Source organism: Choloepus didactylus, chromosome 10 (assembly GCF_015220235.1).
Source record: "Choloepus didactylus isolate mChoDid1 chromosome 10, mChoDid1.pri, whole genome shotgun sequence".
NCBI lineage: Eukaryota > Metazoa > Chordata > Mammalia > Pilosa > Megalonychidae > Choloepus > Choloepus didactylus.
Genome location: NC_051316.1, coordinates 127,494,428 through 127,515,161, shown reverse-complemented (window position 1 = coordinate 127,515,161; position 20,734 = coordinate 127,494,428). Strand labels below are relative to the sequence as shown.

The window sequence follows — 20,734 nt, the reverse complement described above, 5'->3', positions numbered from 1 at the left end:
TATCAAGGTCTGAAAACATAAACTACCCTGCAGAGGGTGATGCTGATTCTCTTCACAGAGAGGTCCAATGCGACATTCCGTCCCACGGCATTTAAGGCAGTCCCAAGCTGCCACCTCACTGGTTAGCCCGTCAGCTTCAGAAAGGAAGGCTGACGGCTCAGCTTGGGCAGGTCAGAAGACTGGCGGGAACAGGCTCAACTACAGAGATGAGAGCAGCTTCTGCAGCAAGCTGACGTTCTCCAAGAGAAGAGCCCAGAATCTTCTCAGGCAGGCAGGGAGCTGGGATGGGGTCCATTTCCGCAATTACTTCCTCTCGTGTGTGTGGCCTGGGCTGCACCCTGGGGAGAGGGCATGGAGCAAACCTGCCCCTGCCCACGAGGAAGACAGGCCGAGACAGTGCATGGGGAGGTGCTCTGGGCCACCGTGAACCGTGCTTAGTGAGGGGACGCTACGGCTTCACAGAGGAGGTGACATGGGAGCCGGGCTGTCCACCAGGTTGTCCCTCCCAGGTTGGTGAGAAGCGGTGTGGTGTAGCAGGGTCTGATGTCACGGGCCCCGAGTCAAGCCCTCGGCCAGCCCTCAATGTCCGCATTGACGAAACGGTTTAATGAGAAGACATAGCCTGCCAGGTGTGTTGGGACCAAATGAGCCAACGGCTGTGAAACTGCCATGGTCACGGGAAGCAGCAAGGACAGGTGTTGGCTATGGCTGAACTGGGGAAGGAGCAGCTGCCTTCTCGAGCCACAGGCAGCTGGACACAGGACCCCTGGCTCTCCCTGGTTCGCCCCGGGCAATCACTTCTCCCCTCTGGGCCAGCTCCTTCAGGCACAAAATGGGGGCAGGGGCAGCCTTCTCCTGCCTGCGTGACATCAGGAGTTCTCTGCAAAGGCACCCCCATATGACAGCTGGAGCCAGGCGGGCTCTGGAAGCCAATGGACCTGGGTTCCCAGTGTGGTTCGACCATTCCTAGTAGTGCAATTGTGGGTGAGTCCCCAAACCTCTCAGAGCAAATGCCCTCATCTGTGAAATGGGGATAACAGGAAAGTCTGACCTTGTAGGTTAAATCAGAAAATCCTTGAGGAGGGCCTGGCAAACGGTAGTGAGTCAGCCCTTCTTGTTGGCTACTTTTTTGTGTGGACTAAATGATATGCATGCAGTGGGTGCTCAATTAGCCATGGATAAGTGCCTCCCCTCCATCCCTTTTAAATCAGCTTTGGCAGGCTTTCTGCATTCAGGAATGTCATGGGGTGTGGGGTGAAGGCAGGGGCTTGTGCAGAAAAAAAATACTCTTTACTTGGAAAACCAAGTTGTTTTCAGGCACTTACAAGCCCTTTATAATCACCTGTTTACTCCTAGCCAGTGGCCATTCCAATCACAACCAATTAGAATTCATTCCATCGCGTGCCCCCGTGCTCCTTGCCTCGCACAGTGTTACTAGCGAGTTAGTCCGAATCGGTGCAGTGTTACCCTGGCGACTCATAAAACGTACCCTGGCCGCCACGTGAGTGACAAGTGCCATGTGAGATGCTGAGAGAGCCCCAGCCTTGTCCAAGGAGGCCCTTGCTGAGCTTTTCCCTCTTTGCAGTAGGTCCGAGATCAGCCCAGCGGCTCAGAAGACAAAGGCAAGTGCTTCCACGATGTCGTACAGACGAGAGCTGGAGAAGTACCGTGACCTGGATGAAGACAAAATTCTGGGCGCCCTCACGGAGGAAGAGCTCCGGACCCTGGAACACGAGCTGGATGAGCTTGACCCTGACGTGAGTAGTGCTCAAGGGGGGCGTGTCGCTGCAGGGCCGGGGACAGGGGCGTCTGCAGGCTGCCCAAAGCTGCCGCCCACAGGGTGACGTTGCAATAATATCGCCTTTGTAGGGTTTGTGTTTTGTTCTGTTTTTTTCATGTGCCGTGAAATGAATAAGCCAAGAAATAGAGGACCAGGAGAATCCCTCTCCCCCGTCCGGCGTTTTTATCCTCACATTTCGTAGTTGGCGGATTTAAGAAGTTTGTTTAAGACGCAGGATTCGCTCTTGCACTCACTTGCCCAGCAGGCCCCTCGGTCCTGTGTGTGGTGTGAGCAGCCATGTGGGTGCCGAGAGCTGAGGGAGGGAGTCCAGGCCGCCTGCCCCACAGCCCACGCACCCAGGTCTGTGCCTGGCTCAGGCCAGGTAGGCAGGTCGAGTGCATTCTCCATTTGATATATTTTTAAATCGAAAAATAGAGCATTTCATACTTTTTTTTAAAACTAGCTATTATTAAACTCTGATTTAACAGTGATCCATAAAGAAAACAGCACTAACTCTCAAATAATCACTGCTAACAAATAGGGAACCCGGCAATACAGGTTGCACGTTCTAGCTCCGGCCTGGTTCTGTCCCTCACGCGCCACGTGACCTTGGCCCAGTTGCCGTCCTTGCTGGGCCTCTGTGTCCCCATCCACAAAATGATGGAGTGGCGGGTCGCTGTCAGGGCTAAGCTTCCCTGAGTTTATAACCCTGATTTTATTCCCAGATTTGGTTCATGGCTTGTTTCCAGATAACCCAGTATCCTTGTCCAGGGCTCCCGGGTCCCAGACCCCACAGAACGACAAATGCCTCCAGCCATACATCCTCAGCTGGCTTTTCAGGATGAGGCTGCTCAGGTTCATTCGAAGGCTGCCTCGGGAGGGGGGGCTAAGCCTTGGGGTCCCTCCTTGTTCCCCTGTGTCATCTCTCCCCGTTAGACTGGGCAAAAGACAAGTGATGTTTGCAAGGAACAATCAGGCTTCCGTCTTTATTGCTGCAAAATTAGTCTCTTCTGATTCTTCCCTAGATTGCCGTCCTATAGAATTACTAGAACAGCTTTAAAAAATGAGCACAAAAGGGGGTTGTGGCAACTTCCATTCAATTCCATAAACGTGGCTCAGTTGCCTGCCGGGCTGGACACCAGCGGGTGCCTGGTGGGGACCCTGGCCTTCAGGAGCTCAGCCTGGTGGGGCAGCGGGCATGACAGGCTGCGCCCTCCATGGCAGCGGACAGGAGCTCAGAGGAAGGATTCGTTCTTACTGGGGGAGGCTTCACAGAGCAGGTGCTACTGGAGCCGGGCCCTCGATTGTTCTAAGTAGAGAATAAAAACAGAATTGCAGGCCCAGTGGTGGCCAGGAGCACAGCCTCCTGTAGGGAAGGTCACTGGGGAGGGCTAATCTCAGGGTTTCTGCAGGGGGCGAGGTGAGACTGGGAAGGGGGGGAGGTTTGCATAACAAACTGAAGGGCTTGGACTTTTGGCGCTGGGCCCTGGGAGCTCCTGAGGGGCAGTGGCTCAGGAAGCTGACCCCAAGGACAGATGACTGGAGGGGGTGCCGGGGTGGGGGGCCATGTGGGAGCCCCTCCATCCTGACGGCAAGTGGAGGGAGCACTCTCCTCCTGATAATCCAGAAGGCACCCTGCCCCCCTCCACAGCCTCTCCACCAAGTTAGAGTGGCTTTGCTGCACCCAGGGAGAAGAAATGAGGACCCCCACAGCCCCACTAGCCGCCTGAGCTGCTGGATGGGGATGAGGTTCGATTAGGCTGCAGCTGCAAATATGGCGAGACATGAGGTGGGTCTGAGCACAAGCGAGGAGGAGTGGATGGAGAAGCCAAACGAGGGCAGAGAATGTCGCCCCGAAGGACTGCCCCGAGGCCCGGCTGGAGCTCTGGTTTGGTCCTAAACCCGCAAAGAGCCCTCCAGTGTCCCCTGCCCCAAGGTTGAGGCATCTGGCCGCAGCAGCAAATCCCCAGGGCTCTGGGACAGTCAGCTCTTCCCTTCCCACCCTTCCCCGATGATCAGTGGGAGAAAGGAGGGTGGCTTGTGCCTGTCAGGCTTATAGAACCCAAGGATCAGCACCAGGGCGTGGAGACCCGCTCCAAAGTATGGGTACCTCCCACTCGATCCGAGGACAGGGAGTGGGAATTTGGATATGGGGGCAGGGAAGGGATATCGGAGACCTGTGATTCACCTGCCATTGTGGTTTCAAAATTGACGTTTTTAAAGATCCCTTTCTCTCCCGGTTCTAGCAAGAGAAAAGAGAAAACCAAGGGGACAGGAGAGAAGGGCTCTCAGCCTGGCTTTTGGCCCAGCCCCACAATTGGCCCTTCATGGGGATCTTCTCCATTACCTGATTTGCAAGACAGTAGGCAGGTTTTGAAAAGGTCCAGGGGCCTCTCTTTCTGGAAGCCCCAACTTTCCAGCTCGAGTTTCACCCTCCCTTGGCACACATTCTGAAATCACAACCCAGGGAGAGGCCCAAGTCTGTGAGGCTGCCAGCGGCCTCCAAGCGGCCAGCCAGGGGGTGGGGGGCCTCCAAGACCAGCCAGGGCAGGAGCCAGACCTGAGCCTGGGTGGGTCTGTGGCATCCCAGCTGGCTGCCATTTTCCGGGTTCTGTGCTGTCCTCACGTGGCATTTACTAAGCGCTGGCACACGCCTGAGCTTTTTGCAAATATCCACATCACAAGGCTTCATCATCACCACAAGGCTAAGGGAGCACTCCCCTTTTACAGACAGGAGACAGGGAGCTGGAGTGACTTGCCCCGGGTCCCACAGCTCGGCAGTGGCAAAGCCACCACGTGGTTCTGGGGGCCACAAGCTTAGCCACCCTGCTGAGTCTTCATGCAAGGCCCCAGGAAGATGGTATGGGCCACGGAAGTGCCCGGGTCTTGGGGTTCAGGAGGGCGCTGCATGCAAACCACCCTCCCTTCTTCCTGGAGGTGCTCCGGCCCTGGCCCTGCTCCAGGCATGTGCTTTCCCTCTTTGAACCTCAGTTTCCCCATCTGTACAATGGACGCTGTCGGCTGGGGGACCCTGCGATGCCCCCCTCCAGTGCTGACCATCCACGACCATCGCCCAAGCCCGCCCTGGCTCTAGTTGCCTAAATCCAGCAAACACTTCAGGGGGTTGTGCTTTCAGTTATGCAATTGTTCCGCCTCAGTGTCACATGACGGAGTGGAGTACGAGGAGCTGGAAGGCAGCTTTGTTTGCATCCCGGGAACGTTTTCCCTCTCACTCTCCGCCCTGGAAAACTCGGGCTTGTCATGAGAATGTTGCCCTTGGACTCCCGCGGGAAAGGACCGCCTCATGCGCTAAAAGCATCCACTGTTGACTGATTCCCCAAGAGGATCTGCCCTTTCTCGGCCTCTCTGGGGTGAAGTGGACGCTGCCCTGGCGCCGAGCCAGCTCCTTGGTTCAGATAGCCTTGGAGCCGGGCAGCGGGGAAATGGGCAGTGGTCAGAGAGGGACAAGTCGTGGGGTGGCGTTCACAGGGCACAGCGCACAAGTCCTCCTGTGATCCATAGGCGTCACCTGGGGGGGTCGCTGGCAAAGCCCCACGTGACTGACCTCACTTAATCCTCCTAGAGAGAGGTTCCGTTATGAGCTCCAGTTTAAAGATGGGAAAACTGAGGCTTCGCGAGGCGAAGCAAGCAGCCCAAGGTGCAGCCCGGGTGGGGCCGGGACTCCAGCCAGATAGTCTTGACCAGGTTAACCTGTGGTGACCTGCTGGTAATTACCACCTCCCCTGAGCGCAGAGGGGCCAGCCTGGGGTGGGGGACGCAGAACACAGGGCGGGGGATCACCAGCAAATTGTCTTTTCCAATTCTGCTTCCTTTGAAGTGGTGAGGTTATTTTCACCATCAACAGGAACCTTAAAAAAAGGAGAAAGAAACCACCCACACAAGGAAGTTAACTATAAACACGGCTTGTTAATGAGACTTTGGGGAAAATGCAGAATATTTTTAAAATTGCCTCAACAAAAGGATCAGAATCTTTGCAGGAGAGGAGACGGTGGAGATAAACCTGACCCTATAAAGAAACGGGGTCCTCTGAGTTGATTTAAAGGCAGCTGTTAGGAATCGGTGACATGTTATCGCCATGGAAACAACCCCGGAACCTTCAGGCTGCCAGTGCGCGAGAGCTGGAGGAGTAATAGTAACTAAACAACAACATCTGCTGGCACCAGGTGCTCATCTAATCGTTCCTCCTGCTTGGGGTTAACACCCATCTACAGAGGAGGAAATGGAGGCCCGGGGTGCGTGCTGGTGAGACGGGAATAAGGGGCCGTAAGTTGCAGGAAGAAATGATGGAGGAGAAAACCTAGCATTGAAGAACTTGGAGCCAGAAGGACAGCCTAGAGGCCTCTGCCCTGTCCTTGGCCCAGGTACATGCACAGTGCAGGTAGAGCCGGGTTTGCAGGGGTCCTTCCTGGACACACGTTCGTTCACTGTTTCGTGCATTTCATCAGATCCTGACGCCAACCCAAGGAAGTGTCATCACTGACATTTCAGCGATGAAAAAATCAAAGCAACAGCAACAAAAAGCCCAGCGAGGGAAAGGACTCGCTCAAGGTCACACAGAACATCGGCCGCGGAGCCAGGGAAGAGCAAGGACCCGGGACTTCCGGGCAGTCCTTGTGGCTTCGCGTCATCGGACTCCTCCCTACTCCGAGCCCCAAATTGCATCCTGTGAGCCCGGGGGCCCTCTCAGCCCTCCAGGAAGCAGCCGAACCCGGTCCACAGGGCCTTGTAACAGACACCAGCAGGATCGCAAGCCAGCCCAGAACAGAAGTAAACAGTTGGAATGGAAAGAAATAAATCTCTCCTCTAAAAATAGGCATGCATCTTAGAAGCACTGCCGGCCCATGCTCAAAGCCGAGGCTGGGCCCAGCAAGGTGAGGGGGTTCCGGCAGGTGTCAGCACGACCTCGGCCACTGACCACCTCCCCACCCCCTCCCCCTCCCATCGCTCCCTCCCCCAGGACCCCCTCCCCTCCCAACCACCCCCTCTTCCCTGCGTCTGCTAGCAGAGCGACCTCTTCGGCCTGGAGCCCTTTGATCCTCAAGTTGGAATCCTTCCCGTGTTCCCGTCCTTTGGGAAGCCTTCTGGATGCTTCCTGCTCCCACCTGGCCACACAGCACCTGCCCCACACGGAGGGTCCCGAGTCTTTTGTGACGTCAGCACGGAGATATTTTAAACACATAGAAGAGTATGGAGCAAACCTATGTTCCCACCATCCACATTTAACAAATGTTACAATTTTGGCTTCTTGGACTCAGATCACCCTTAAAAAGGAATCACTCTAGGTAGAGTTTAAACCCTGCCTTCTTACCCCCAACCCCTTCCCCAGCTTGCCTGCCCCACTGAAGACTTTCTACCCGAGAGGTAGCAAACCAAGCACCCATGTGAGATACTAACATCAACGAAGGAAGACGGCTGATCTTCTGGTAGCACGTGGCCTTTGCTTGTCCACTCTTGTAAGCCATGTGGCTATAAGAGGTCCTTCACTTGCCGCTTAACCTGCTGGGAAGAAAACCGTCAGTCGAGCCGACTGTGTCAGAGGCATTAGGGAGCGGTGGGGACTGGGGCAAACGGAAAAGCTTGTGTTTGGCTAAAGGCACCTGCCCTTCAGCTCTGCCAGATGTTGTCAGTGTGAGATCACAGGCCCAGGACTGCCAGATGGTCTAATTTTTCAAGAAATGTTGGAAATCTGGATTTTGATATGCTACCTCCCTATTTTTAAATGTTGGCAGCTTGTTCAAAGGCACAGACCAGGCAAACCAAGTTTGGGCATTTGATTGGAGTTTGAGCCTCCCAAGCTTGCAATTCTATCCTGTGTAACAGGTTTTTGTTTTTGCTTTTTTAAAAAATATATATATAAATATTAAATATGGTAAGTTATGTGAGAAATATTTAGTCCAGTGCAGGACATATAATAGATGCTTAATAAACATTTGTTGAGCCTCAATGTATGCTCTGTCCAGTAGAATCCAAGCTTCTTGAGACTTAGAGCCACATCCCACCACCACAAATACAGGGCTTCCCAGTACAGTTGTGCAGCTTGCACACTGCACAACTCCAAGAAACCCTGTTCTCATAAACTGGAGATTGAATGCCCTTATTATGCAGTGCACAACTTGTATAGCCAGATGCAGTCGCCCTGACAGTTACCCCACAATGTGGTGTCTGTTGATTGAATGGTTATATCCTATGGTGAAAAAACTTATTGGCAATTAACTGCTTCTGTATGGAGTTCAAACCTTTATTCTGAGGTTTCAAGGTAGCGGGGGCTGTAGACCCTCATTTTACAGAGGGCCCCAACCCCCCTGGTCCCCCCACTCCCCATTCATGACCTCAGGCACTGGGATGAGACCCCAGTTGTCAGTTAGGGTGCAGATTGGCTGCAAGTCGCAGAGATTCAAAATACCCCGACTGAAGCAGGAGTTTATTCATCCCTCGGGCTGGCAGTCTAGGGCTAGAATGGAGCTCTGCTCCCCAAATGCCCCAGAGTCCCAGGCTCTGTCCACTGCATCCTTTTGCCCTCCCCGGGCTGCAAGATAAGTAGTCATGGCAGCTGCATTCCAGGCATCAGAAGAGAGGACAGAGAAACAAAAGAAAAAGAGAAGAGCCACATGCCAAGTGCCTTTTAAGGACAGTGACCAGAAATTGCCACTGGACACCTCTTATGTCATTGACCAGAATGTATATGGCCCACCCAGCTGCACGGGAGCTGGATGCACACTCTTCCTTCTGCGGGGCTGTGTGCTGGGCTAAAACGTGGCACATAGAAGAGGGGACTTGCCAGAGGAGGCAACTTGGGGTGTGCCACGCTGGGTTTGCCAATTGACGGCCTGATGCCCTGCTCTGCCCGAGGTCCTGAGGTGGCATGAGAGGTTTTGGCAGGAATTGAACCCCCAAGACCAGGCCCCCAAAGGAACCATCACAAGGCCCCCACTCTCTAGGTTGGCCCTCCCTCAAACCCCCACCAGCGAACCCTGGCCCCATCCTGGACATCCCCCTGCCCTGGTGCCTTGCTGATGTGTCCCCTTCCCCACACCTGCTTGGGGACAGCAGTTGGGTGGCCCATCTTGGGACCAAGGCTGTGATTTGGCCTACAGGGTGTCCTATTCCCAGTGGGGGCACCCATGTTGTGTAATTTGGACAATTCAAACCATGCTCATGTTGCACCCAGTGCTCAGTGCTGGGACTCAGAGAAGACCGAGAGGGAGCCCAGGGGGCCCTTAAGAAGCCCCTGTCCCCTCAGGGAGGGAGATCCTGGCAAACGTGCTCCGAGGCCGAGTACGGAGAGCAACATATAGGGGCCAGCAGGAAGCCTAGGGGAGCTTGGGAAGAGAATCGTCAGTTCTGGGTTGGGGGGGGGGCAATGGAGCGCAAAGTGGGGGCTTTGACAGTGACTCGGGTGGACGGAGGGAATTCCAGGCGGAGGCCCAGCCTGGGAGCACGCGGGGCACACGGACCGTGGAGCCAGCTGGAGGGGCTGGAGCGGGAGCGGTGCAAAGGGTGGAGGCTCGGGGCACCAAGGCAGGGGCCAAATCGTGACGCTCGGGGACCTGCCTGATAGATCTGGTTGTGACGCCGTGGTCAGTGCAGCCACCATTTCCGAGGGCATCAGTGGTGCACGGTGGCAGGATCTGCTGGCGGCTGGGAGGGAGGCACGTGGAGGTGGAGAGGCCGAGGCAGGGAGGCTGCCCTGACGGTCCCGGCAGGAGGCGGTGCTGCAGAGCCCTGCGGCCTCGACTTTCCCAGACTCCTTCCCCCAGGAAGCCACGCACCTGCTCCGCCATACTACACTCACGCTCTGCCTCCTGCCGCCGTCTCACCCTCTCCCTGCACCCTTGGCCTGGCCGTGCCTCCATGGTCCCTAAGACTCAGCTCAGGAGCCACCTCCTCCAGGCAGGCCAGGCCTGGGTGAGGTGCTCGCCCTGTATGTGCAGCCCTCCTCTGGGGTGAGCCAGGGGAGCAGGGATCCTACATTCATTGTCTCGAGATGCCCAGTGCCCAGGCCCATCGGATGAGTGAGGCAGCCAGGAAGGGAAGTTTGCCTCCCCTCGTGCTGCCAATGCCAGAGAGCGACAGGATGTGCCCTGTGACCAGACGGTCCCACCGCCCACGGTCACCAGGCACTGGCCACAGGGTGCCTGGGACGAAAGCACTAATGCCACGTAGACTTGACAGGGGAATTGGCAGCTGTCAGCCCTGCAGCAAGGTCAGGGGACCGAGCCAAAGCCTGGAACTTTCTGCAAAGGAAGAAAGACAAGGGAGGAAGGGGCCTGAAGTGTGCCTAGTGGGGTTGTGGCGTGCTTGGAGAGAGGGGGCGCTTGGAGGTACCCAAGGCCAAGATACTGTGCCAGGGGCGTCAGCGGGGTCTCCCCTGCGTGCCCACCACAGTCTCAGTTAAGTCCTCCCCTGTGTGAGGGAAACGCTGTTGAAGCTCCACGGAAGGCAGAGCTCCCAGCTCAGCGCCCTGCTGGGAGGGGCCTCCTTTTACAAGGGGGGAAGCAGACCCAGCAGGTAACTGGAAAAGAAAATGGCAAAAATGTTTTGATCAAATACCTTGTCAAAGGTATCTGGGGGTCTTGACAATGCTGGTCTCTGAAATGTTTTGGCCTGGCCTGATGTGGTGGAAGGAGGAGAGGGGTAGAGGAGGCCGGGTCTAGGGCAAAAGCCAGCAGGAGCTTTGAGTTCAGCGGCCTGATGTGGTGGAAGGAGGAGAGGGGTAGAGGAGGCCGGGTCTAGGGCAAAAGCCAGCAGGAGCTTTGAGTTCAGCGGCCTGATGTGGTGGAAGGAGGAGAGGGGTAGAGGAGGCCGGGTCTAGGGCAAAAGCCAGCAGGAGCTTTGAGTTCAGCCTCCTCCTTTTACTCGTATCCCAGGTGGGCAGTCCCATGAGTCTGAGCCTCAGGTTCTGTCTCCATCTGTAAACGGAGACTACTTTGATAAGGAAGTGAGCGCTGGCTTCTGACACCTGGAGAGGGAGCCTGGTTCTCATACCTGCCACATCTGCTCTCCTGGATCTGTTCCCAGAGGAAAGCCGCCAGGTGGGCTGGAACATTTTCCGTGGCTTGGAAGTACGAGTCCTGGGCATGGCTTCCAAAGTGGGGCCTCAGGCCAGTCCCCCTCTCTCCCTGGCCCCTGGCTTTCCCCCATTGCCAATGAGGGGCTAGTATCTCGTGGTCCTTTAGGGTCTTCCCCTCTAAGGAGACGTGTATGCAGGAACCCAGCGTTCCGGTTTGCCAAAGCTGCCGGAATGCAGTATACCAGAAATGGGTTGGCTTTTCAATGGGGATTTATTAAGCTGCAAATTTATAGTTTAAGGCCATGAAAATGTCCAAATTAAGGCACCAAGAGGTGGCTACTTCTCGGAGGAAAGGCTGATGGCATCTGGAGTCCCTCTGTCACATGGGAAGGCACATGGCGACATCTGATGGTCCTTCTCCTGGGTTCTGGTTCCAAAATGACTTTCTCCAAAATGTCTCCCTTAGTTCTTCTGGGCTCTCTCCAAAATGTCTCTGCCTTTTGTCCTCCCACAGAGGTCTCCAGCAAGGGGATTAAGACCCACCTGGAATGGGCAGGGTCTCATCTCCATGGAAACAACCTAATCAGAATGCCCCACCCATAATAGGTCTGTACCCACAAGAACGGATTAAAAGAACATGGCCTTTTCTGGCGTACATAATAGATACAAACAAGCACACCCAGGAAGCCTGGGTTGTGCATTTCCTTGTTCTTAGAAGCAGCAGATTTATTTGGGAAACATGATAAAATGGCTTGTTTTTGTCACTGTGGGGAATCAGGTTCTCTTACGTATGATTAGCCAGAGGTCCAAATACTTGATCTGCTAAATATATACAGTGTCATCTACATAAACATCCAGGCTTCCTAGCTGTGTGGCTAAGCAGATGCATGGCTTTGGGCAAGTGACTTCAGTTTTCAGTGCCTTGATTTCCCCAGTTCATAAGGAAAGAATTGGCCTAGAGGATTTCTTAGGGCTTTGTCTTTCTGAGCTGCAGGGAGTCTGTGATCCTTTTAAAGCAGGATCTGTGTGCATGTCTGTATGCATGTGCTGTGTGTGTGCACCCGTGTATGCATGTCCGAGCAGGTGTGCCTTGTGTCACACGTGTGTGCATGTGTGTTGTGTGCACCTGTGTATGCATGTGTGTTGCGCGCATGTGTGCTCTTTGTGTGCACATCTGAACAAACGCACCCTGGTACTAGCTGGGATGGCTTCTCATGTAGCCCAAACTATCTATAGCGACACTAACTGTGCAGTTATTTGATATTCAGTCTTACTGGCACCTGTTTGCAGGGCGTTAGAACTCCCAATAGCACAGTCAAGAATCCACGCAAGTTTCCATTTGTCCTTTGGACAACTGGCCTTTGGAGCATGGCTGTGAAAACGAGACAGAGACATTAGTCTTAGAGCAGCACGTCCAAGATTTAATTTTATGACATTTAAAAGGAAGCCCCATTTAAAAACCCAGGAGAACTACAGGAAGAGTTTGCCTAATTTTTCTCCTGTGATTGTTCTCCCTAAAATATTCAACTTTTAGTGTGTTTTTTAATTTAAAAATCTAAACTATCAACTCACGTATATACCTCTTTGTTCCACTAGCCCTGGGCAGGACACTCAGTAAATGCTTGTGGAATAAAAGAAAGAATATCTTGACTTCTCTCTGCGAGGAGTTTTAGTCTGATAGGAACTGTTTTGATTTCCTGGGGCTGCTGTAACAAAGTACCACGATGACTTAAAACGTCAAATTTATTCTCTCACAGTTCAGGAAGTGAGAAATGCAAAAGTGAGTGTGGGCAGGGCTGTGCCGTCTGGAACCTGGAAGAGAGTTGCCTCCCTCGCCTCTCCCAGCTCCCAGCGTCTGCCGGCCCTCCTCGCTGTCCTTGGCTGCTGGCTGCATCACTCCACCTCTGTCTGCCTCCTGCGTCACCACTGGCCTTCTCCCCGGGGCCTGTCCGAGTCTCTTCCCCCTTCTTATAAGGACGCCAGCCGTGTGTGGATCAAAGGCTGAGAAGAATTAAGTATGACCCCCTCTTATTCAACTAATTCCGTCTGCAGCAACCCCACTTCCAAATAAGCTCCCATTCGTGGGTCGGGTCAGGATGAAACGTATCTTTGATGGGGGTTGGGGGCACAGTTCAACTCACAACAGGAACCTGAGATCAGATGTGGCAAAATGGCAGCCCATGTACTGAGTCTGGCTTGCGCATGTGTTTTATTTGACCTGAATATTGTTTGTAAAATGTTTGAATTACTTGTCAATATTTAGAAGTCAAGATTTCACATTAGTTTAGCAGATCTAATAGCACTGCCCCCCATGCCCACATGACAGCAGTTCCTGGAGCTGGGTGGTGTGGGGCATGGACTCCCCAGTGTGCTCAGTCCCCACCACTCCCAGCTACCCACCAGCTTTCATTTTAGCCCAAGATCCCAGAGCCCCTAGAAAACCAGCACAAAGTCTCCTGTTGGGAGATGATAAGGAGATAACCAGGCATTAATCGCTGCCCTCCTCAATTGAGTAAATTTCCTATTTTAAGTAAAGACTTGAAGATTTGCTCAGAAGTCCTAAATAACAGATCCCTTTCCAAAGCAGCTCTTACCCCATAACCAGCCCCATCTTTGGGGGAAAGGTCTGTGTTTGACACGTGCACGTGAATATAGATTCCCCGAATGCAGAACTGATGATTTTTCTGGTGGACCCAGATGGATGCTGCCTTTTGAGCTAACAACAAAGAAAACATATGCCCAGCAAATTTGCCCTCTGCACTTTTTTTTTGGGGGGGGGGGTGTTTGGGAGAAGTGTTGGGCATGGTAGGAAGGCACATTAAATACAGATCTTTCCATACTTTTACGAGAGCATTAAGGGCAATGAAAGACATAAACCCTGGGCCTCTGGAAGCCCTGGGGAAAAGCATTTGCTTTAGTCTAGGAATTCAGGGGAGACTCCCTGGAGGAGGTGACACTTGAGATGTCTTCAATGTCTTTTTTCTTTCTTTCTTTCTCTCTCTTTTTTTTTTTTTTTTTTTGCTTTCTGTGTAGACAACGCACACTGCATGGTGAAGTTTTGTCTCCTTGACAGGGGCTTGTCACCTGGGACCACCCTTGTTGTCCTCGAGAGATGATTCCCACATATTTCCCTTACAGATTGCTGCTTGGATACAGTGTTGTGTGGCACTGGAGCACACAGGCCTGGAGTCTGCCAGGCTGGGGTTCAAATCCCCCACTTTCCTGGTCTCTTTTCTTTGCTATTTTATTTTATTTTATTCTTTTACCTTTGCACATTTAAATTCCTTAAAGACCACATCGTTCCAGTTCCCACAGGCACCGTGCAGGTAGTTTGTAGGCTAAATATAGGTTATCCTTTGCTGTCCAGGAAAGCACACACACCCTTAGGATCTTACCATGTGTTTACTGGATAATCTCAAAAGGTAAAAATAATCCCATTTTTCTGCACATGGTGTAATGGGGACTTTTCTCTAATTTTACTCTACTCCCCCCCACTTCTCGGCTCCCCGGTTACGCTCTGTGAAGTCGTCCCCTAGCACCCTGCCCGGGAACTGCACACTCATCCAGGGGTGCTGAATGAACGGGAAACAAGGGAATGGAAGCGAGATTTCTGCACACACGCTCACCGAGTACCTTCCCAGGCAGAGCCGACAACAAATGTTTGGGGGATTCTTCCCCAGTTATAGGAGATTTAGTCTGCAGTTCTGGTAGCCAGGAGAGATCCAGTGCAGTATTTCTTCACCCATTTCATACCTGCGTGGCTAGTTGACATCCTGAGCCCCATCTGAACTCACGTCGGTCTCAGCCTCCTCGTCGGCCGCTGGCCTGTGCATACAAAGAGGTGTCTATCCTTAGCAGCCCATGGCCACTTAGTTTAGTTATTACATTAGCCATTTTTATCATTTTCCACTAGATAACAGCTTTATGAAGACATAATGCACAAATCATAAAATTCACCCATTTAAAGTGTGCGATCTGGTGGTTTTTAATATATTCATAGAGTTGTGCAGCCAACACCACTGTCGATTTTAGAATGTTTTCATCCCCACCCCTAAAAGAAACCCAGTACCCATTAGCTGTTGCTCCCCATCTCCTTCCGCTAAGCCCCTGGCCACCACGAACCTCTGGATTTTCCCTAGTCCGGGCATTTCAAATACATGGAATCAGACAATATGTGGCTTTCGGTGGCTGGCTTCTTTCATTCAGCATGATGATGTCTTCAGAGTTCCTCCACACTGTGGCATGTGTCAGTATTTCCTTCATAAAAGTGGCCAAATAATACTCTGTTGTATGGATAGACCACAGCTTACTTGTCCATTCGTCAATTGCTGGACCTTTGGGTGGGCTCCGCCTTTGGGCTGTTATGGGGAATGGTGCTGTGAACATTTGTGTACATGTTTTTGGTTGGATGCGTTTCCGTTTCTCTTGGCTGTGTACCTAGGTGTTGAACTGCTGGGTCATAGGGTAACTCTATGTTTAACTTTTTGAGGAACCACCAAAGTGTTTTCTGCAGTGGCTGCTGCCATTTTGAATTCTCACCAGCAAGGTGGGTGGGTTCCAGTTTCTCTACATCTTCACCAACACTTGTTATCTTCCTTTTGATCAGAGCCACCCCAGTGGGTGTCAGCGGGCATCTCATTGTGGTTCTGATTTCCCTAGCGAGTAGAGATGTCGAGCATCTTTTCATGTGCCCATTGACCATTTGTGTACCTTCTTGGAGAAGTGTTGATTCAGATCCTTTGCCCATTTTTTTTTTAATTGGGTTGTCTTCCCAATGAGTTATCCGAGTTTTTGTACGTTCTAGATACAAGTCTCTTGTCAGATACCACTAATTCCCATGTTATTATATTCTGTAAAGTCCCCGTAAACACTCAATTAGCAGAGATCGAGCTAGCCTTGCTCTCCCTGGGCTGGGAATTGTTTTTTAACTCCGCTCGATGCATGTGCGTGTCCGCAGACACCCGCCCCTGACCGCAAAAGCGCTGGGACCATTTTTAGCCAACAGGGCAGATTCACAAATACTGAACTGCGATCAGCTGTGTATGATTTGCACATTTTTCTCCAATCTGTGGGTTGTCTTTTAACTTTCTTGATATTGTCCTTTGATAAACAAAAGGTTTTAATTTTGAAGAACTCCAATTTATGTGTTTTTTCCTCTGGTTCTCTGTGCTTTGGATGTCATATCTAAAAACACATTGCATTCTCAAGGCCACAAAAATTTATACCTATGTTTTCTTCTAGGAGTTTTATAGTTTTAGCTCTCACTTTAGGTCTTTGATCCATTTTGAGTTGATTTTGTATGCGGTGTGAGGTCATATGCTGCTTTTGAAAATAAGTTAAAATAAATAACCAAGTTTTTTTTTTTAGTATGCAATTGTCTTTGCTTTTGATTGAAAATCATGTGGTATTTTAGTAAACATTCCATTTAATGGAAAGAAAATAAGCTGTAACTCCTAACGAGGCTGATATTCTAAATATTTACTTTTAAAATCTGATAAGCTAAAATAGTTAAGAAAAGCTTTTGACATTGTTTTTTAAAAATCAACTGCTTTCAATAAAGTTTTAAATAAACAAAATCATGTTTTAGCATGTCATGTAAGTAATATTTTTGAAATACATTAAAAACTTCTTTATTCTCCTATTACAATTGTGCGGGCCTTAGTTTAATGTCTTCGTTCCCATTTGGGGGATGACTTTACCCCCCCGGGGGGGGAGACAGTTTTGGTTGTCACAACTGGAAGTTGCCGTGGTAGCCCATGGGTAGAGGCCAGGATGCTTCTGGATGTCCTACAACGCCCAGGACAGTGCCCGCATCCAAGAATTATCTTGATTTGTCGATTGTGCCGAGGTTAAGAAACGCTGCTTTAGCTAAACCAGGGGCCCTGATCGGATAGGTTCAAAGAGAGACGAGTGCCCGCAACCCCTCTTCCCTTCAGCACCGTCCCCAGGGATTTCTCCCACTGCCAGGCCAAGCCTTTTAGGGTCCAAGACGTGCCCTGGCATCTCACTGCCATAAAAACCCTTCTTGTTGAATCAAATATGGGGATCACTGGGAAAACATAAGCACTGGCAGCCAGTGCTTAATTCACTTCATATTTGTGTGTTTGGGTTTTTTTTTTTTAATATGAGGTACATGTGGCTAATACATCCCCTTTAAATCTACACATTTGGACAAGCAGTGTCCTGTTGAAATATATTTTATCTGGTAATAAGACAACAACCGCTGTGAGAAGACATGATCCTTTTTTAGGGCCTGCTGCATGGGGCACTGGGCTATGCACTCCTCCTGTATCCTCTAACTCACTCTGTGGGGGGGCATTGTCCTTCACAGTTTACAGCTGGGGAAACCAAGGCACATGAGGCCAGGCCACTTGCCCAAGGCCGTATGGCTGGTGGCGTCCTGACTTGGGCCCATGCGTCGGTGCAGACCCAGCGCAGCGAGCTGGATCCTTTGTGCCCGGTGCTCCGGCAGGACGTTTGCAGGGTGCTCGGGTCATCCCCAGGCTCCGGCCCCCGGGTGAATGGCCCACGCAGGAAGAGGGACCGGAGGTGCGGCAAGCTGCTGGGAATCCCACCCGGCCTTGGACTTGCCTGGGAAGGGGGGCTTGCCCCATGAATCACAGTGGAGAGCCCCCCAGAACGGCTGCTTGGGAGGACCAGGGTGGCTGTGGCATCACTTAGCTTCCCGACGCTCACCCTGAAATCAGTTGAGTCTTGGTTTTCCAGCTACTGGCCGTCCCCTCCCGACACACTCCAACTCCCAAATGCGTAAGCAATTCCAGGCCTGCTCCCCGAGCCCCTGTTATGTTCCGCGCTCTGTGCTGGGCCTCTGGCCTTCCCAGGGGTGGGGGTCTCAGCATGGTCTCCTGATCCTGCAGCCACCACTCCCACTGGAACCCCACGGGGGTCTTAACAGTGGGAAAAATCTTGTAAAAAAAATAAAAAGTGTATACTACAGTTAAATGGTAGCACGTGCCCCCAGCTGCAGCCTTCCAGGTGTCAGGTGCAGGCCAGCTCCTCATTCCTGATGCCTTCCCCCTTCAGAGGGGCTTTTCTGGAAGGATTTGTAGTGTGTGTGAGTGACAGGGGTTGTGCATTTCGATGGTGCAATGGAAGGACTCTTTGGGGGAGCAGCGAGGAGTTAGAGGAGGCTCTGCCAATACCCATCTTCCGTGTCACAGTGATCACAGATGAAGACTGTGACTTGTGCCCCCCCCTCCCCCATACCTCCAGATCTGAAGAAGCGCCCTGGGTTTTGTTCTAGATCTGCCCCTGAAGTCCTTGAGCAGGTCTTTGTTTGCTCTGGGCTGTGGTTCCCCCTTAAGGTCAAGGTCAGAGGTGGTGGGTGCACTAGAAAGTCCGTAAGCTATAAACGATCTGCAGCTGCAAACCTCTTTGAATCTAGGGGTGCCGGGGGTGGGGGGTGCTGAGTTAAAGTGAAGCCCATGGGATTCAAATCCACCCTAATTAGGAAGCCCGCACCAGAAGCCTGCCCCTGTTTGAGGAAGAGAACGTAAGGATTGGCTGATGCTGTCTTCCTGGAGAGACCCATCTCCAGGGGTGACGTTCAAAATATTTAACAAGCTGCATGGCAGGAGCTCGGGCCTGTCAGGAGGGCGCCCGGGCCAGTCTGAGCCCGCCCCCTCGCAGTCCCGCTGACTTTCTCCTGCTTAGGTTTTGGCTTCCTTCCTGCCTGATTCTGCCTCCAGGGCCCTAACTCAGACTCCTTGGCTTCTCCCCGCTCCGACCCCTTCACACAGGGCTGCGAACGTCTTCCTGCATCCAGACATCTGCCTCCTTGTACCTGTCATTCCACAGATGCCCCCTGAGCCCCTCTGCGCTCACAGGGAAATGCCGCAGGACTAGGAGCCCTGGGCCCAGCCAGCTCTGCGCCCAGCCGCTGTGTGAGCTCGGGCGAGTCCCTGCCCTCTCTGGGTTTCACATACTTTGTAGAATGGGGGCTTGGGCTGATTCCACGAGCTCTGAGGTTCCTGCTGGTCAGTGGGGGGTTTGAGAGAAGTGCAAATCTTCAGCAGCTGACTGCTCTCTCTTTCCCTCTCTCTCTCTCTCTTTCTCTCTCTCCCCCGTCCCCACGGCCTCCATGTAGAATGCATTGCTGCCTGCAGGCCTGAGGCAGAAGGACCAGACCACCAAGGCGCCCACGGGCCCCTTTAAGAGAGAGGAGCTCTTGGATCACTTGGAAAAAGAAGCCAAGGAGTTTAAGGACCGAGAAGACCTGGTCCCCTACACGGGGGAGAAACGAGGTATCGGACGCTGTCACTCTTATGAGCTTGTCGCTCCCCATCCGTTCGTTGAGTGCCGACTGTATGCCAGGCCCTGTGTTGGGCCGCGCGTGACCGGGCCTCCTTGGGCTCCTGCGCTCCTCACCGTCTGGCCAAAAACACAAATCCAACTCCCAAAGCATCAGTGAACGATGCACATCGAAGGGAGATTGCTTAAGAGAGTCATATTCACCCAGACCAGCAAAACTTGCACCCTTAACTAGGGTGCCCTGGTTGTTCTTCTTGCACACTAGACACCTTGGAGAGTGAAAGAGGAAGCTGTTACAGTGATCTCGGAACAGCAGGCCTAAACGAGGACTTTGTCCTGCAAACCAGGGACAAGAGCTACCTTACCCATCTCCACCCTATCCCTCCTCTTTCTCTAAGTTCCTCTCTGCCAACTGCAGCATCTCTTCCTTCTTCTGTCCATCTGAGACTCTCCGCCCCAGCTGAAGGCACGGCTACCTGGCTGGCTCCCCAGGGGACAGAGAGGCCCTCCCTGACTGTCTGCCCTTCTGGGACTTCCCATGGCACCCCACGTCCTGCTGCATCCCCTTGCATCACGCTCACCCTCGCTTGCTGCACTGCTGCCCCAAGGCTGCCTCTGGCTCCCAGACCCACCAAGCTCTGTCCCACCACAGACCTTTGCACGCATCCCTCTGCCTGGAGTGCAGGCCCCGCTGCCCGGCCCCATGGCCGGCCCTGTTGTCCCTTTGAGTGGTTTAGTGGTTAGATGCACAGCCTGGGGCTCGAGCTACTCAGGTGCCTCTCCTGGCACTTCCACTTACCAGCTGTGTGAGTGCAAATAAACTTTTAAACTTGCTGTACCTCCATTTCCTCCTCCCTAAAACAGGGATGATGAAAATCCTACCACCAGCCTTGTTCATTCTGTCCCTCCCCAGGCTGAGCTTTTGCTGGCTTGGGCAGAGGGAAATGGTACTCAGTCACCACGAGACCCAGCAGGACATGGAAAGAGCCACGACCTAGGGCAGAATCCTGGGGAACTTGGAGTGAGAGGGATTCTCATTCACTGCGGGGGTGATGGGGTCAGAATAAAGCTCCATGTAGGATATTTTCATTAGAATTAGATTTGGCTGCCTGTGCTGGGAAAAATAAAATAACAGAGGTTGAATCAAATGGAAGTTTAATCTTTCACTTAGAAGAGCTGCAGGGTTAGGCATTCCAAAGCTGGTAGGACACCTTCCTTGGCATCAGCAATTGAGGCCCTTTGCAGTTCTTCATTCTGCCACCCCTGCAATATGTTTTTGTCCTCATGGTCCATCTGGCTGCTGAAGCTCCAGTCATCACATCTGCATTCCAACTACTAAGATGGAGGAAGGGAAGAAGTCTGGGTCCCCACTGCTAGTGTCTTAGAGGCACTGCCCTCGCTGGAGTTATCTGCTGTAGGGGCATAATAAAGCCCAGGTCTTATATATTTATTAAATATTCACCTTAGTTGTATCATTTTCATAGTTGATCTTATTATTAGGCACTTTGTTTTCCTTGTATATTTTGCCCTTTTCCAGGTCCCTGGAATCTGATATTAAGGTAGGGGTTATGATACATTTTTCCCCCAATGACTTCATTGTGTGTCCTGCGCCTATAGTTAATAAGTCTTTGCTATAAACAATTTAAACCACA

General features: G+C 52.3%; 1 protein-coding gene across 3 annotated transcripts in view; it reads left to right on the top strand.

Annotated features, from left to right (window-relative positions):
• TMOD1 (tropomodulin 1) overlaps positions 1-20,734 on the top strand; it is a 72,964-nt gene that overhangs the window by 15,166 nt on the left and 37,064 nt on the right. For 2 of the 3 annotated variants that reach the window (XM_037850954.1, XM_037850956.1), the window contains exons 2-3: positions 1,586-1,757; positions 18,919-19,075. In XM_037850954.1, the coding sequence (XP_037706882.1) occupies positions 1,638-1,757; positions 18,919-19,075 (277 nt within the window). In that variant the 5' untranslated portion in view covers positions 1,586-1,637. The remainder of the gene's footprint in view (positions 1-1,585; positions 1,758-18,918; positions 19,076-20,734) is intronic. The other variant, XM_037850955.1, reaches the window with a different exon arrangement.